The sequence below is a fragment of the Python bivittatus genome, unplaced genomic scaffold (assembly GCF_059951505.1).
Source record: "Python bivittatus isolate LINGU-HERP-01145 unplaced genomic scaffold, Pbiv_v1 ctg000610_np1212, whole genome shotgun sequence".
Classification (NCBI taxonomy): Eukaryota; Metazoa; Chordata; class Lepidosauria; order Squamata; family Pythonidae; genus Python; species Python bivittatus.
In genome coordinates, this window is record NW_028277088.1 from 21958009 (window position 1) to 21973878 (window position 15870).

Genomic DNA, 15870 nt, shown 5'->3' on the forward strand with positions numbered 1-15870 from the left:
GGCCATTCTGCACCCTGCGTTTTGGGGTGGCAAGCAGCCTCAGAACAGTGCAGCTCTAGGGCTGCCAGCCACACCCTGGGAAACCGCAGCTGCCCCAGCCCACTCTCAGCTGCATTCGCCCCCACCACCCTGCACTCCGAGACCGTTGCCACCCTGTGCTCTGCTGCCCCAGCTGACCTTCACTGTCTTCTTGCTCCTGCTGCTGATGAGGCATGCCTGGCTGGGTTGCTGGGCCAGGGCTGGGCTTCATGTTCCAAAAAAAAAAAGTGAAAAGTAGTCCCAGAGCTGTAGTGGGCCAAAAAGCCCTTTGCGCCATGCTCCTGGGCTGGGCTTCACACTGTGAGAAACAAAAGCAGCAGCCCCTGAGCTGCAGCGTGCCCAACCGCGGTATGGCTCGGGCTGCTTTTTAGTCTCTTTTTTTTGCAGCACAAAAAGGCACCAAAGAGCATTTGCCCTGAGAAGCATCTTGCAGGAATTGAATCCACACCCGAGTGTGGCTTTTTAGAGACAGGTAGTCTCCCCTTGGATGGGGAGATAAGGTGGTGGCAGTCTTTGTAGGAATGGAGCCCTGCATGGGAGGCTGTGTTTGCTCTGCTAGCAAGCCCTGGCCGCGTGCTCTATGGCTGGCTATCTGTGGATACATAAGAGAAGTCCCCTCTCTCCTCTGCTCTTACCACCACAAGGAAAGCCCTAATGAAAGCTTTCACCCATGTTCAGTTGAATTCACTCTGTCTTTCTCCAGTGGTGCTCTAGACATTTCTCGCTTCATTTCATCTCTCACAGTACTTTTGTAAGTCAAAGAACTCTACACATTGTATATGTGTTTCCACTCTCCTCTTGGATTGTGTCTCTTTGTGTATATACATGAACTTGGAAGCAGAGAGCATATGCCCTGCACTGGACCACATGACCAGGAGTGAGGCGTTCTTAGAGTGGAACAGTCGGCATTGGGGTGCATTGGGGGCTTTTTTATGTTTCTGCAACCTTTGGCCTGATCCAACCTGTTTTCAAACTCAGTCTTTCTTTTGCCAGCTTCTCCCCCATACCAAATTCGATCTAATCTGTTTTCAGAATTACCCTGCTAACGGATGGACAAATAGATGCCCAGGCCTCCCTTACATAATTTCCTTCCAACTTTCCATTGGTTTAGAAAGGATATAAAGGATGTACCAGATGTGAAAAGATAAAGAGCAATCATGTAGCCTGGGCTGTCTGGAGTATTTCCACCACAATAAACTCTATGTTTATTGTGATATCAAAGCACTGCCAGCAAGTTTTTTGGTATAAATGTGTAACATGAAGAGAGAATGTATTCAATATAGTAAAGCAGTTTTGTAATAATTGAGTGTAGAAAACATGTCATATCTTTGATGCAGTTAGCAGGAGGGGACCTTTTGAAGATGCCCCTGCAGTCAGAGTCTTACCTTTTTGGCACACAGGAAAGAACCTTCTCCTGCATTCCTACCAGCAATGGAGCATGCCCTCTCCAGAGTAATGTTTGGCTCTCACTCTCAAATTTTAGAAAATCTGTAAGGATGCATTGCTTTTGCTTGGCTTTCAATTGTTAATATGATTCTAGTGTTTGTTACTAATTTTAAATTATATGTTTACATTTTTATATTCAGTATTTGTTTATAATTTTGTTAGCCACCTTGAAGGTTCTCCATAACAGAAAGATGGGGTATAAATAAATACATGAGATGCTTTTTATGAAAGACAAATGTTGTTATATCTATAAATGACTGATTTATGAAAACAGGTAGTGCATATTAGAACTATATGGTATTTGTCTGCTGGGTTTAACCATAAGGTGACTTGTTTTCAACTTGGTGTGATATGCAGATTGTTCCACTAGGTTTTATAGACTGGATTTTTTCTTGGGATGTACCATGATAAGGTAAAGACAAACAAATCATATTATGGCATAGCATTATGTATTAACTGGGTCATTGTCTCAAGTAGGATTTCATTGATTACATAGGGTTTTTTTTTCATTTTTGTATCTTATGACATTTTCTTCCTATTAATGTGAAGTAGGTGATAAATGAACACACACCATGCTGATACATGGATTATGAGAAATTGGCAAATGCACAGTCACATTATAACAAGTGAAATGAAATGTCTAAATTTAGCAAACAGATTTTGCAGTGATAGACCTGTCTTTATACCAGACAGATACATTATATGTGCATGTAATGATAGCGTGCATGTAAGCATAATGAACATAAATCACACTTTTCCATAACAATTTCTTCTACTTGCTACATTTCCTACCTTTTCTAACTTGTTTTTACTTCTGATTTTCAGTCAGTTTGGAAGCCATCATCATCACCATAGGTGTTGTAGCAAGCATCCTTCTGCTGGTCATAATTTGCTGCTGCTGTTATTGCTGCCGTAAATGTCGCCAGCGTTCTGGAAGGTAAACACATTTTCTTAATACATTTTCTTGATTTTCTCCTGATAATAGCACTTGCAGTCTCTAGCACATTTGTCCTTAAGGATCCAATTGTAGGTAAATCTTCATACTGTGATTGTAAACCTGATTAGATTGTTTACAGACATGTTAGGGAAGTGGATTGGGACAAAAGGTAGTCCTTGAGTTACGACTGTTCATTGAGTGACTGTTCGAAGTTACAAATGCACTGAAAAAAGTGATGACTGGTGCCTGAAGTTACAGCCACTGCAGCACCCCCACAGTCACGTGATCAAAATTTGGGTGCTTGGCAGCCTGCCCACACTTAGAACTGCAAGGGCACTTCAACTCCCCTCACCTGCCTGTCTCTCCCCATTTATGCGTTCTTGGTTCCCTGCTGCCCTGTGCTCTGCCATCCCAGTTGACCTTCACCGTCTTGCTCCAAAATGCTTCTTTGTAAAAAGCTCCTGGGTGGGACTGGGCTGGGCTTTTGCTTTGCACTGCGAAAAAGAAAAGCCAAAAGCCTGCCCAGCCCTGCCAGGAACTTTTTGCAAAGGAGTGTTTTGGTGCACTGCATTCCAGGAGCTTTTTGCAAAGAGGCTTTTTGGAGCAAGAAGACAGTGAAAGTCAGCTTGGAGTGTAGGGTGGTGAGGGTGACTGCTGCTGGGACTGGGCTGGGGCAAGCTGTGGCTTCCCAGGGCATGATAAGCAACCTCAGAGCTGTGCAGTTCTGGGGCTGCTTGCCACCCTGCAAGGCAGAGTGCAGGGCGGCCAGAAGGGCAGAGATGGGGGGGAGATAGGTAGGTAGGTAGGTGGGGGAGTTAGAGGCAGTCCCTTACTTTACCAAGACATGGGGCTGGGAGGGACCAAGCCCGTAATGGCTTGGATTGAGGTGGGTACTCACTTAATGATCCGTGATTCTCAGTTAACGACGGCAACCAGGACTGCCGGGATTGTGGTTGCTAAGTGATGCAATTATGTGACATCTCGCTTTATGACTGCATCACTTAGTGACAGAAATTCTGGTCCCAATTGTGGTTGTAAGTCGAGGACTACCTATATAGCATATGCAGCAGAGGTTAATATCTTATTTAAGATTTGGGTAAAAAAACAATGTTGGATATGTGAAAACTCTAAGAATTAAACATTCTAAATTGTCATTTTGCGGCAGATTCCTGCTTTGTTGTAATCAGATGCTTGTGGTTATTCTGTAGCTGATTTGATTCTTAATTTTTAAATATATTTACACAAAATATGTACCTACCATCCAAGACAGATTATTTGCCTGTCTAGGGTTTTACTTTCTAATTTGACTAGCTGTTATTCTGCATGATCTGAGAAAGAACAGCAAGCTGCTACTTGCTACTTTTAGATGCTGGAGTCTGAACCTGGGTTGAATCTGGGACCTAGGCACCTTGCGGTCATTGGAGACCAAAAAATATAAAAGAAAAAAATGCATCTCAAAACTATAAAAATGGTTTATCTCAACCCTAACCCTGATCTATGTGCATAATATGTAGAATTAGAGTTTGTCATGGAAAATGGTTTTAGAAATCATATAAAACTCATTAAATCCAGCCAATGTTCTAGTATAATGATTTTCTAATAATGACATCTGTGTACATGCCATATAGAAAATAAATGAAAGAAAAAAATGAAAACCATCATTAGGGAAAACTCTATGAATAAGGGAATACCACCTTGAGTGAATACCACCTTGAATTCCCAGAGAAAATGCAACAAATAAATAAAATGAAATAATATTAGACCTGAGGTCCATAGCGTGATGCTGATAGATTATACTGCGCATGTAGTCTTCCTTGTCATCTGCCAAGCTTTCCCTACCTGAATAATTTTTAAAGAGTTTTTATGTAATACCCCCACCTCCCCCCCAATTAAGTGGGAAATTGGCATGCTGTAAAAGTTTTAGCTGCCAACATTTTTTATTAGCAAGGGTGTGTCTGGGTCCTTTCTGGGCCTCACAGGAATTTTAGAAAATAAAAATAATGTGTGGTTGTAGCTTTCCAACAATAAATAACTTAATAATATAAAAATGGAACTTATAGTTGCAGAAATTTCCCACACTTATCTATGACAGCAGAAGTTTTAAAGCTGTGGCTAATATTTATATTTGGCAGAGGCTGTGTATTAGATGCTGCTTGGAGCATCTTTTTCCTTGTTCCAAGTATATGCAAAATGGATCCATTCATTCATACAGTAAATATTTTATTACATGACTCTGGGTGGCATACAGGAGGATTAAAAAATCACAACAGTAACACTGTGCCTGGGTAGTAAAACTGTTCATGACACATTTTGGGAAACTTCTGGTTTAAGGACTTGAAAAAATTTATGAATATGATAAATTTCAGATATTTATGGCCCTGTAAACCAAAGCTGTGGTGTGGTTTCTCTTTCTAGGAGGGTGTTAAATTAACATTAATATTTAATGTTTTTCCTTGTTGAGAATTATGCAGGTTCATGTTAAGTGACAGTAATATTGAGAATATTTTCATAGCTACTATGCATTCATTTGTATAACTGCACTGAAAATGTAAGACATGTCTTCAGTTGTCATATATTATTTGTATAATTCATTTCAGAGGCACTTTGAACTATGCCAGAAAGCACCATTCCAAGGAACATAATAAATACCCTTCCAGTTACAGTATCCATGACTTGTCAGCTGGCTGTTAGGATTTGGCTGTCAAGGAGGCAGCATCTTCCTTTTATTAAGAAGATGCCATAGATTCTCTAGAGTAAATCTTATTTAGTGTAGAGCTGTTGCCTGTGTCAAGCCTAATTTCACTGATTATATGTATTCCTGGTCTCATGCTCTGAATTTTCTAACATTCAGTTTTGCTTTAGTGGCTCAACTTAAGAAGAGACTTAATTAAGAGTATGCATTTTCTATACGTTCAATTCTTCTAAAATATTTGCATAGCTGCAGTTCAGATATCCATTAATTAAAGACATGAATATTTATAGAGTATTTGAAAGGCAAGGGATGTTGATTAGTTCTCTTTCTCTAGCACTGTATTAAAGAAAAAATGCAAGGATTTTCATATATTTGGTTTATTCAGGCTTTCTCACTGATGAAACTAATATTCTTGAAGATTTTAAAGTAGAGAAAACCACAACTGTATAACTAGGATAAATGTTTCAGGTTTCTTTCCTCGTAACAGTGTACTTAAAAATCTCTTCTTTGATATGAATGCATAAATGCTACAATATTTTGATTTCAGAATAGTTAGCTCAAAAAAGCTTTTAATGCTAATAATATATATGACCCATTACATTTAAAATATTTTAAATACGTACTGAGGACCAGACTAAACATGTAGGGCAGATATATGATAAACCAAAACAGGAAGATAAAACCAGCCCAGCCCAGCCGCGCCCCCCACCTCCTGATACTTCATAGTTTTAAGGAATATTCTCCTTATTGACAGTCAGTTCTGGTATCTGAAAGTCTGAGACAAAATTACTTAAATGTTACAGAGCCCAGAGAGTTGGAGTGGTTGAAAGGGTAATCTACCTCTTTGTATCATACTTTGTGAGCAAGGCGCTCTGATCTCTGCTGTTATGTGTGAATGGGCAAATGCATATGTAATATATGCCAGAGTAAAAAACCTTTCAGGGAAAACTTTTACAAGGATACCAATGGATGTCCTTTTTTTATATATACCGTATTTTTCCGACTATAAGACGATACTTTTTAAAAAAATCCTTACGCTAAAAATTGAAGGGCGTCTTATGCAAGGAAGTAAGCCGAGGAGAGAACCGCGCAGTTGCAAAACTGCCCATACTTTGTCTCTGCAAACAGGCTTCCTCCAGTCACGAGCCTCCAATCACGAGTGAAACTGCCCATATTGTCTCTGCAAACAGACTTCCTCCAATCATGAGCCTTATGTAACTGACGTCAGCTGATGCTGAACAAACCAATTGGAGGAAGTCTGTTTGGAGAGACAAGCTATCAGCAGTTTCACGTGATTGAATGTAATCAGTTATGCAAAAGAGCATGGAAATAGAGCTGCCGAGAGATGGTTTGGACCTCCTCCCACCAAATGTATCAGGTAAATGTTACCTAATTACTAAATAAAAATGTGTTCTGCACTATCTTTAAAATATTGATTTCTTAATTATGGGTTGGAAAAGTGGGGGTCGTCTTATACATGGGGGCGTCTTATTGATGGAAAAATACGGTAATATTTTTATTAAGTGTTTTTCAGAAAGGAAAGGAAAAGACACAAAAGAGAGAGAAAATAGGCATAAAAGAATAATAAAAAATGGATAGACGGAATTTACAAGCATCAGAGAATTAGGTTAAAATTTTCAATATTTAATTTATTAGTTTTAAATAACTATATATTATACCATTTTAAAAACTACAGATAATCATTAAATCTAATATATGAATATCAACAACAATAATCAGTGCAATATAAATTATAAAATAAGATTAAGATTTATAGTAATTTCTGTCTGAGCAATTGAAGACTTCATGTTAAGAGAAACCCAAATTTGCAGATATGGTACGAGCCCATATAGAATTATAATTAAAAAATGATTTCTAAATTAACTTCTGTTACATTTTTACTTTTGCTTTACTTTTGAAATACAAAGCTATTTTGGACGTCAAAGCAAACTCCCAGAGTTCCATTAGCCATTCTTCTGCAGATAGCCGTGCATATTTTCTAATAGAGTATCCTTGCGGGAGTTAGAATGTACAAGGCTAGTTCAGTAAACTTTCTGGGAAAGTGAGATTTAATAATATTTAATCAGATAACATGGTGAATAGGAAATCCAGTTTTTAAAATACAATACAATACAATACAACACAACACAACACAACACAACACAATACAAATACTTTAATGACCATGTATAAAATATACACAAGGAATTTGTATTCGGTGACGAACAGCAAGATCAATGGTGCGTTTGGATAGCAACAAAAAATTAATAAACAGTAACAATAACACTGCCCAATAAAATAACTTTTCCAAAGAAGAAGCCACTGTCCAGTACATATCAAATCATACAGTGTTTAACAGAGCAATAGCACAAGAGAAAAAAACTATTCTGTCATTCTGTTACAAATCTTTTTCCAGAATGATTGAGCTTTACAACATTGCCACCAAATATGGAAAAATGCCATCTGATCATTGTATTTCTAATATTTTTTAAAGAATGAATTGTCCATTTTAACAATCAGTATTGGAAAGATATACCAGCAGTAAAATGTCTTATATCAGTTTTCTCTAAGTATAATATTTCATGATGTTTTTCTTCCATTGAAATACCCACAATAATTGTATCTAAATGCTGCATTTATTTAATCATGTATTCTTTAACATGTTTCTGAGTCATATTTCACTAATAATTTATAAATAAAGCCTAGTAAATGCTCCAAATTTGTGTTACAAAGTTTCCAAATTCAGTCAGATATAAGGAGCAAGCAGTAATAGGTTTGGATTGATTAATCCCAGACTTAATATGCTGCTTTTTATTGTATAATCTTTTATAAACTGTTTATTTCTGCTTGTACAGTCCATCTTGAGAGTGTTGCTCCCTCAATGGAGATAACCCAACAATAGGAAGTTATAGCTCCTATCTCTAATCCAAGTTAGACAGGTAGTTTGATAATACAGTTTAAAGTTTGGGTCTGCCAAACCCGTTCATTCTTAGTATCTTAAATTTAATCCTCAATCATTTATTAGGCCATATGAAATTTGTTACTTGTATATGACAATCATTTAATATGTTGTTTTCAATTTTTATTACAATAATTTGGAACAGAAAATTAAGCCATAGTAGTATGTTGATGGCCATAATTCTTCCTAGACAAGACAGATTTAACGTTTTCCATCTTAAAAAGTTTGCCATTATAATTTTCCAGATCTGTGAATAATTATTTTTAAAAAGTATTATTTTTTGTCAAATAAATCCATGTATGTAACCTTTTGGGCAGTGATATTAAACCCCCTTATTTGGTACAAATATCGTTTTTCTTCGACAGGGCTTGTCATTTTCTACAAATAGTCTAAATTCAATATGGGCTTGAATTTGGGGGCTATAGGAGGCTGGAATGCATATGAAGGGATGAATTACCCCCTCTCCCTATCAGTTAAGCCACTGAAAATGCCCCATGCCTTAATCTGCTTTTTAAAAGCCTCCATTGGCATCCATGGAGACTCTTAAAAAGCCTCCTGGATTGACCTTTTTTTTCAAATAATTTTATTAAGAATTATAAATGCAAATAATAAAATGTAATACAAAATACAAAAAATACAAACAGAAAAATACAAAAAAAAAAGGAAAAAAAGGGAAGGGTGTGGAAAGGAGAAAATAAAATAAAAAGAAAAAAGAACTTCCCCCTTCATCCCAGCAAGTAAAGACAAATTTAATAGCCTATCACCTTCTCTAAATACAACATAATCTCTCTTCTCCCCATAGTTCATCTCTTAAGTAAAAAAACAAAATCCAAATGCTTCATCAATTGTTCTTTGTCAGCAAAAGTCCAGTAAAAGCAACCAAATATAACAATTTTCCTCTTTTAGCCCTGATCGAACAAACCGACTTTGTATTCTTTCCCAGAGTTTTTAAAAATATTCTTTAGTCCCTTCAAAGAGAGTCCCAGAGGTAGTTTACTGGTCATCTGTGTTTCAAAGCAAAAATCTTTCAGATCTTTAACAAGTTTCTTTTGTATATCCAATAAGAAAAAATTATCCAAATCAGTTTCTTGGTTTAATATCTGTGCATGTCCTTTAGGGAATAAGTTATCCATCAGATCAATTTGTGTTACATTTAAACCCCCTTCCAAATAATTTCATAAACATCCATTGCAATTTGTTCTTGTTCTATAACTTCATTGCAACACTTTCTGTCCGTCTTGTCAAGCAATCGATCCATTCTTTTAAGAAGTTTAATAGATATTCAAAAGTTTGCAATATAGATTTCTGCTCCATATTCTTTATCTGCTCCATATTCTTTATCTTCTCACTTCCTCTAGTGTCCAACCTTCAACGTCTCCTCATCATAAAAACAGCCAAAACATTCTTGTTATCATTTAAAAAGCCACAACGGTTGCCATTTTCTTATGAGAAAATATCTTCTAATTAATTCAAAGATATAATTCCGTAATCCGTTGTTAACTTTCCAAAATCCATATACTAAGCACCCTTTTGCTGTATAGTCCAAGAAATGATAGATTTTCAAAACTTAAAATTGAATTTACATCATCGTTCTCTAAGGAGGAGGAAACTCACCCGATGAATACAGTAAAACCTTGCTAGTCCAAAGGGTCTTAATCTCTCCAGTAAACAAAGAAAAATTTAATTATCCAAATCCAAAAAGTGATTAAGAAATAAGGCTTGGTCGAGCTTAATGTCCTTAAAAGGCTGCTTTGCAAGCGTGAACTTGATGAAATCCCAACTCCCAGCCTCTCCACTCATAAGCTGACTGCAAAACGGCAGTTTCCACGGCCTACTCATGCGAAGTGGCTGTCCAGAGTCACGTGGATGATCTCAACAATTTCTACTTCTTCCAAGGAAATTTCGCCAGTTCGGATCCAGCATCCAGCTGTGATTCTCCTCGCAAAACTGTCCTGCTAATGAGCAGGATGTCAGCTCGCCATGGCACTCACAGGAAGTCTCCCTGAATGGACTTCCCAAGGTGGACTTTGTGGGTTGCACTTGGACAGTAGGCCTGTGGTTGCCTACAGCCCCTGAACACTGAACAGCCCCTACATGGAGATTAGCTCTAAGGAAAAGAAATATGATGTAGTCCTTAGTTAATTACCACTCGTTCAGTGACTGTTCAAAGTTATGATCACAATCTGGGTCCTTGGCAACCGGCTCGTACTTATGATGGTTGCAGCATCCTGCAGTCACATTATTGCCATTTGCAACCTTCCCTGCCGGCTTCCCACGAGCAAATGCAGTGGGGAAGCCGGCAGGGAAGGTTACAAGTTGCTCCCATCACTTTTTCTCCTGAGGAGTTCCACTACGGAGTACGAGATCCCAGGGATCTCGTACTCCATAGCGCACACTGAGGCTGCAGCACCCCCTCCCCTGCCCAGCTGCACTCACGCCTCATAGTGGCACCCTCTTCCCACCCGCATGCACTCAAGCAGTGCTGCAGCAGCACCCTCTCCCCAGCCCGCATACACTCAGGACTCCCCACAGCACTCCCTCCCCAGCCTGCACACACTCGCACCTCACAGCAGGACCCTCTCCCCAGCACATACTCGTGCGGTGCAGCAGCACTCCCTCCCCAGCCTGCATACACTTGCCACACCCTCCCCTGCCCTGCCTCACTCCATAGTACTCATTTGCCTGCCTGCCTGTCTGCTTGTGAGCCATCTGGGACTTGTGACTTCCTGCCAGTTTCTCCATTGACTTTGTGGGAAACAGGCAGGAAGTCACAAGTCACAATTATGTGAGGTTCTCGCTTAATGACCTGCGATCCTCGCTTAGCATTGTCAATGGGACTGCAGGGATTGCCATCCCTAAGCAATGTGGTCATGTGATGTCATGTTTTATGACTGCATCACTTCATAATGGAAATTCCAGTTCCAATTACCATTGTTAAATGAGGACTACCTGTACAGGAAATACAAGGTTGTGTATAAACTTGCTGAAAAAAACTAACATTTAAAATAAGCTTACATACTGATAAACCAAGTAAAATGTCCTGTAGATAATTTCATTAAATATGTAAATTCATGGCATTTTTGGATAGTTCTTTAACCTTTGTTACATAACATGTCCACTGGATGTCAGTGTTCTTTCTGTGACATGCTCAAAGTACAGTAGTGGTAAATAAAGCTTTCCTATTTTGACTAACAAATCAAAAGTTAATAGCTAAGGAATGTTTATTTTTCCCATTTCTACTGGCTCTTTTTTCACACGTATTTTTTCATATGAATTGAAAGTAGGGAATATCTACTACTCTACTTAATAGAAAAATATATTCAGTAATATAATAGTTGCATGATTCATTATTCTGTATTTGTGGTATTGCCACAGTATCCTGATAAATCATGTAGTTTGAGTGCAGAAGAGAGTATACTAGATGAAGTTCACTCTTTATATACTGTAAAACATACCTCTTTAATATATCTACAGATCTTGAAATCTACTCTATAAATTATATTTAATTTAAGGATTAAATCAGAATTTTAGGATGAAGTGTGAATTTAATAGCATTTGATACTGTTGGCTTCAGATATATCTTGGCCATAAGTCAATAAAGATGGCCAAGATGAATCTGAAGCCAACATTATCAAATGCTATTTTCATTTACACACTGTAAGCTAATCATTTATTTTTTATTTATTTATCGTATTTATGTAGCCGCCTATCTCACATAAAAGTAATCATGCCTTGAAACTGTACAATTAAAAATGTGATAACTCCCTATTATAAGTTCAGTAAATTAATAATTTAATCCCAGTTGAAGTATATTTCTGGCATATAGTTCTGAAATGACAAGAGAATTTTCTCATTTTCAGGAGAGTAACAGAAGAAGAAGAAAGGTTTATTAGAGATCAGGAAGAAAAACGAATGCAGTCCCTTCAGCGGTAAGTTTGGAAATTTTAACTGTGTTACTGCTCTCTTAGTATCTTAAAGTATTTGGTTATATTAATATTGACTCCTGTTAGGTTGCAGAAGCAGAAAAGGAACTCCTGGTGCCTTTCAGGTTGTCTTTAGTGAAAAGCTTTGAGCTTCAGAATAGTTTGTTGGCTTGTTACATGCAAGGATCCAAGTTTATTGCTGGTCACAAGTGGAAGAGAGGCAGGAGCATGAATTGCAACAGTCTGGGCCATTTGTTGGTTGAAATTCTACCAATATCCTGCTATGGTGCTGCTTCATTTTATTATCTATATTCTGCTGAAATTCAGTTCTGTGCAGCAGCAGTAGCATTCTGTACAAAATAAGGATAAATCATAATATTTTTCTTATGTGTATGCATGGCAGATGCCCGTATTAAAAGATCTGCACTGGTTGACTAGAATTGATCAGGCACAACTTAAACTCTTAATGCCTGGCTATTGAAGGGATCGTCTCTTCTGTTGCAAGCTTCTCCAGCCATTTATATCTGCAAGAGAGGCACTTTTGAAGACCCCCAATTGTCAGTCTGGAATGCAAGAGAAGGCCTTCTCCTCTACTGCTTGTAGGCTATGGAACAAACTCCCTTGGAAGTTAAATATTGCTCTCTTTTTTCTGTATATAGAAATCTGTAAAGGCACAGCTCTTTCATTAAACTTTTAATTATCAATTGATTGTATTAGCAATTTTTAGTTTTTAACCCTTGTAAAGGTTTTTAAAATTTTTGGTAGCCACACTGAAAACAGAAATCCAATATATAAAGCAAATAAATATATTATTAATATTACATGCTTTACCTAGAGGCAGCTAATAATTTACAGTTTTTAAAAACACCTATACATAAGAATCACAGATAAAAATATATAAAGTCTAGTGAAATATAATTCATTTAAAAATAAAAAAAAATAATTTGACAAATGTCCTGTGGCTTTACAAGAGCCACCTGGATAGGCATTTTGTCTCCTTGATAAATGTCTAAAATAATAAGGGGGCTTCCATCCTGAAGGCTAGATGGGGGATTCTTATTAATGTCATTTGTCTAAGCTTTTCAAGAGACTGTTGAAACAACAAATAAAATGCTGCTGAAGGCATTAAAAAGAGACTAACTGCACTTAATTGAAGAAGGGATAAGCTTAGCTTATGAAGAACGCAGTTCTAGGTCAAGTTGGGCCCATCAGTAGAAAAATGGAAGGAGGAAGGAAAAATTGAGAAACAACCATGTCTTTTTGGACCTAAGAATGGGTGACTACAGAGTCAGCAAAACAACCTGTCTTAGGAAGCAATACCACTTTGTTTTTTCCTGTATCCTTCCACTACCAATTGCATATTAGGTATTTTGTGATTTATTTCTTTGTGAGGTGCCAGCTCTAGTGAGTTGCTTCCTTAATTCAGCATCTTACCTTTTTTTTTTACTCTGCTGCTGCATAAGATGGAGAAGAGAGATCCAATGAGAGAGAGAGAGAGAGAGAGAGAGTGTGTGTGTGTGTGTGTGAGAGAGAGAGAGAGAGAGAGAGAGAGAGATTTAAGCATTTTCTGTCTTTATTCTGAAATAGTTATAATTTCAGAATAAAGACCGAATCACCAGCACTTTAAATTTTAACTGGATGCCCACTGGTAGGCAGTGCAGCTCACGTAGCAATGGTGTCACATAGGAGCACTGAGGTATGCTTATGATTGCTTGGCTGCTGCATTCGGGACTAGCCGTAAGCTTCTAAGTGGTCTTCAAGGCAGTCATGTGTAGAGCATGTTGCAGTAATCTAGACAGGAGGTGACTAAGGATTAAGATCAGTAATGTCAATTTCGGTCTTGCCCTAAAAATGCAGGCTTGTATAAATAATCTCCATTAGAAGTCATAATGGAATGGTTTGTATTTTCTTTTTCCTGCCCACCTTCTACAACACCCCAACATCAGGCAAGTAATTATCCTCATGAAGTGGATCTCAGTGTTGCTTTGTATAATCTTCAGAGCAGTAGTAAAAACTAATCATATGTCTTACCTTAAATAAAAGTGAAATTGGAATGTGGGAATTGTAGTCCACAGAACCATTAGATGTAACTATATTCAAGAAAGGATTTATGCTAAATCAATCCAGTAAATCCCATGAGAATTAAGCAGATATCACTGTCTGTTCTAAGTCAAAGGCATGGATGTCTTTTGGTTCTTGTCCTCTACGTCAAACAAAATTTATTGTTGGCTTTGGGCTATTGAGTAACAATGGATCTCCTGCAGTCCTTTCAATTTTAGCTTAGATTATTGGTCCCAGAGGAGTTTATTCAAAAGGGTTGATCTGAACTAGAAGAAAACATCTCAAATCTTCCACTCTTGAAGCTAATAGAGGTTTACATTTACTTGAAGCTTCCTTAATCTTTCTAGATAGTGTCAAAATCTAGAACTTAACTCGTTTTAGCTTTGAAAAATCTTTCATTTTACAAGCCATTGCATATGCTAATATTTAAAAAGCTTGTTTGGTATTCATACCACATTCATTATGCATGTCTCAGTCATTAGAAATCAATACAGATGAGATTTGGAGGAGGGAAAATAACTTTGAACTGAGGACTGATTCAGATGCTACATTGAAATAAGTATTTACAGATATGAGTACCACACTGCAATAGGTATAATTTACAAATTGTATTTGTATTGTGCTTATACAGTTCACTATTGAATTTATGTGTGTCAAAAATGTATTTTGAGATGTAGAAATGACTGTAGATGAGCTTCTTTTTCACTGATTCTAATTGCTATGCAGAATATGTCAGCACTGGTTTGTCATTTTTATTTTATAATTATCTTAAATATTTGTTATATTCTCTTTGCAGGAGACATGAAAGAAAAGTGAAATATGATGAGATACGCAAGAAATATGGTATGTATAACATGATTTGCATCTGAAGCCTTTTAATTCAACAATGTAAGGATTGTATATAAATTCTGTTTAGCAAGGGGAAGTGGCTGATTACTGGAACCTCTTATTCAATTTGTTCCTATATTATTAGTGTTTTGCAGTGCAATTTGTGAAATTGTGAGGCTAAGCAGTTTTCCTGCCTCATTAGACATTCTGCTTGTAAAGTGATGGGCGGGTTTAGCCAGTATCCCTTCATGCATATTATCCAATGCCTGAGTACAGTTTTCCAGCCCACGTAAGTCTTGGTGTTAAATGTTTGCCTTTGGCATAACATTAATCCAATAGAGTACATTCAAGGTTTTGGCTGTGTTCACACATCACACATTATTAGCATGATATATAATTGGAGTTAATGAATACAGTGGTACCTCGGGTTACGAACGCCTCTGCTTACAAACTTTTCGGGTTACGACCAGCTCCGGCTGCAAAAATTTACCTCGGTTTGCGAACTCCGCCTCGGGGTACGAACCGGATCCGCGGCCATTTTCCGCCGTGACACGTGGTCCATGGCCATTTTCTGCCCGTGACACGTGGTCCACGGCCGTTTTTCCGCCCTGCCGCGCGGTCCGCGGCTGTTTTTCCGTCCTGCCACGCGATCCGCGGCCGTTTTTCCGCCCTGCCGCGCGGTCCGCGGCCGTTTTTCCCCCCTGCCGCGCGGTCCGCAGCCATTTTTCCGCCCTGCCGCACGGTCCGCGGCCGTTTTTCCGCCCTTGACGTGTGGTCCGCGGACGCCGGAACGGATTAATGGTAATTACATTGAACCTTATGGGAAAATTTGCTTCGGGTTGCGAACAAATCGGGTTGCGACCGGAGTCACCGAACGGATTAAATTCGTAACCCGAGGTACCACTGTAATTTGTTTCAAGACAATGAAACACAATTTGAATCCATGGCTTGGTATGACATCTGCAGTGCTTTTGCTGGTAAGGGC

The 15870-nt window shown here is 38.2% G+C and overlaps 1 protein-coding gene across 2 annotated transcripts in view; it reads left to right on the top strand.

The window, feature by feature from the left end:
• The window catches only part of PTTG1IP2 (PTTG1IP family member 2), a 30133-nt gene that overhangs the window by 7359 nt on the left and 6904 nt on the right, over window positions 1-15870 (top strand). For both annotated transcript variants that reach the window (XR_015797806.1, XM_007443218.3), the window contains exons 4-6: window positions 2311-2422; window positions 11934-12002; window positions 14854-14900. Coding sequence is in view for 1 of the 2 variants with exons in the window: in XM_007443218.3 (XP_007443280.2) it covers window positions 2311-2422; window positions 11934-12002; window positions 14854-14900 (228 nt within the window). In the remaining variant the exon portion in view is untranslated. The remainder of the gene's footprint in view (window positions 1-2310; window positions 2423-11933; window positions 12003-14853; window positions 14901-15870) is intronic.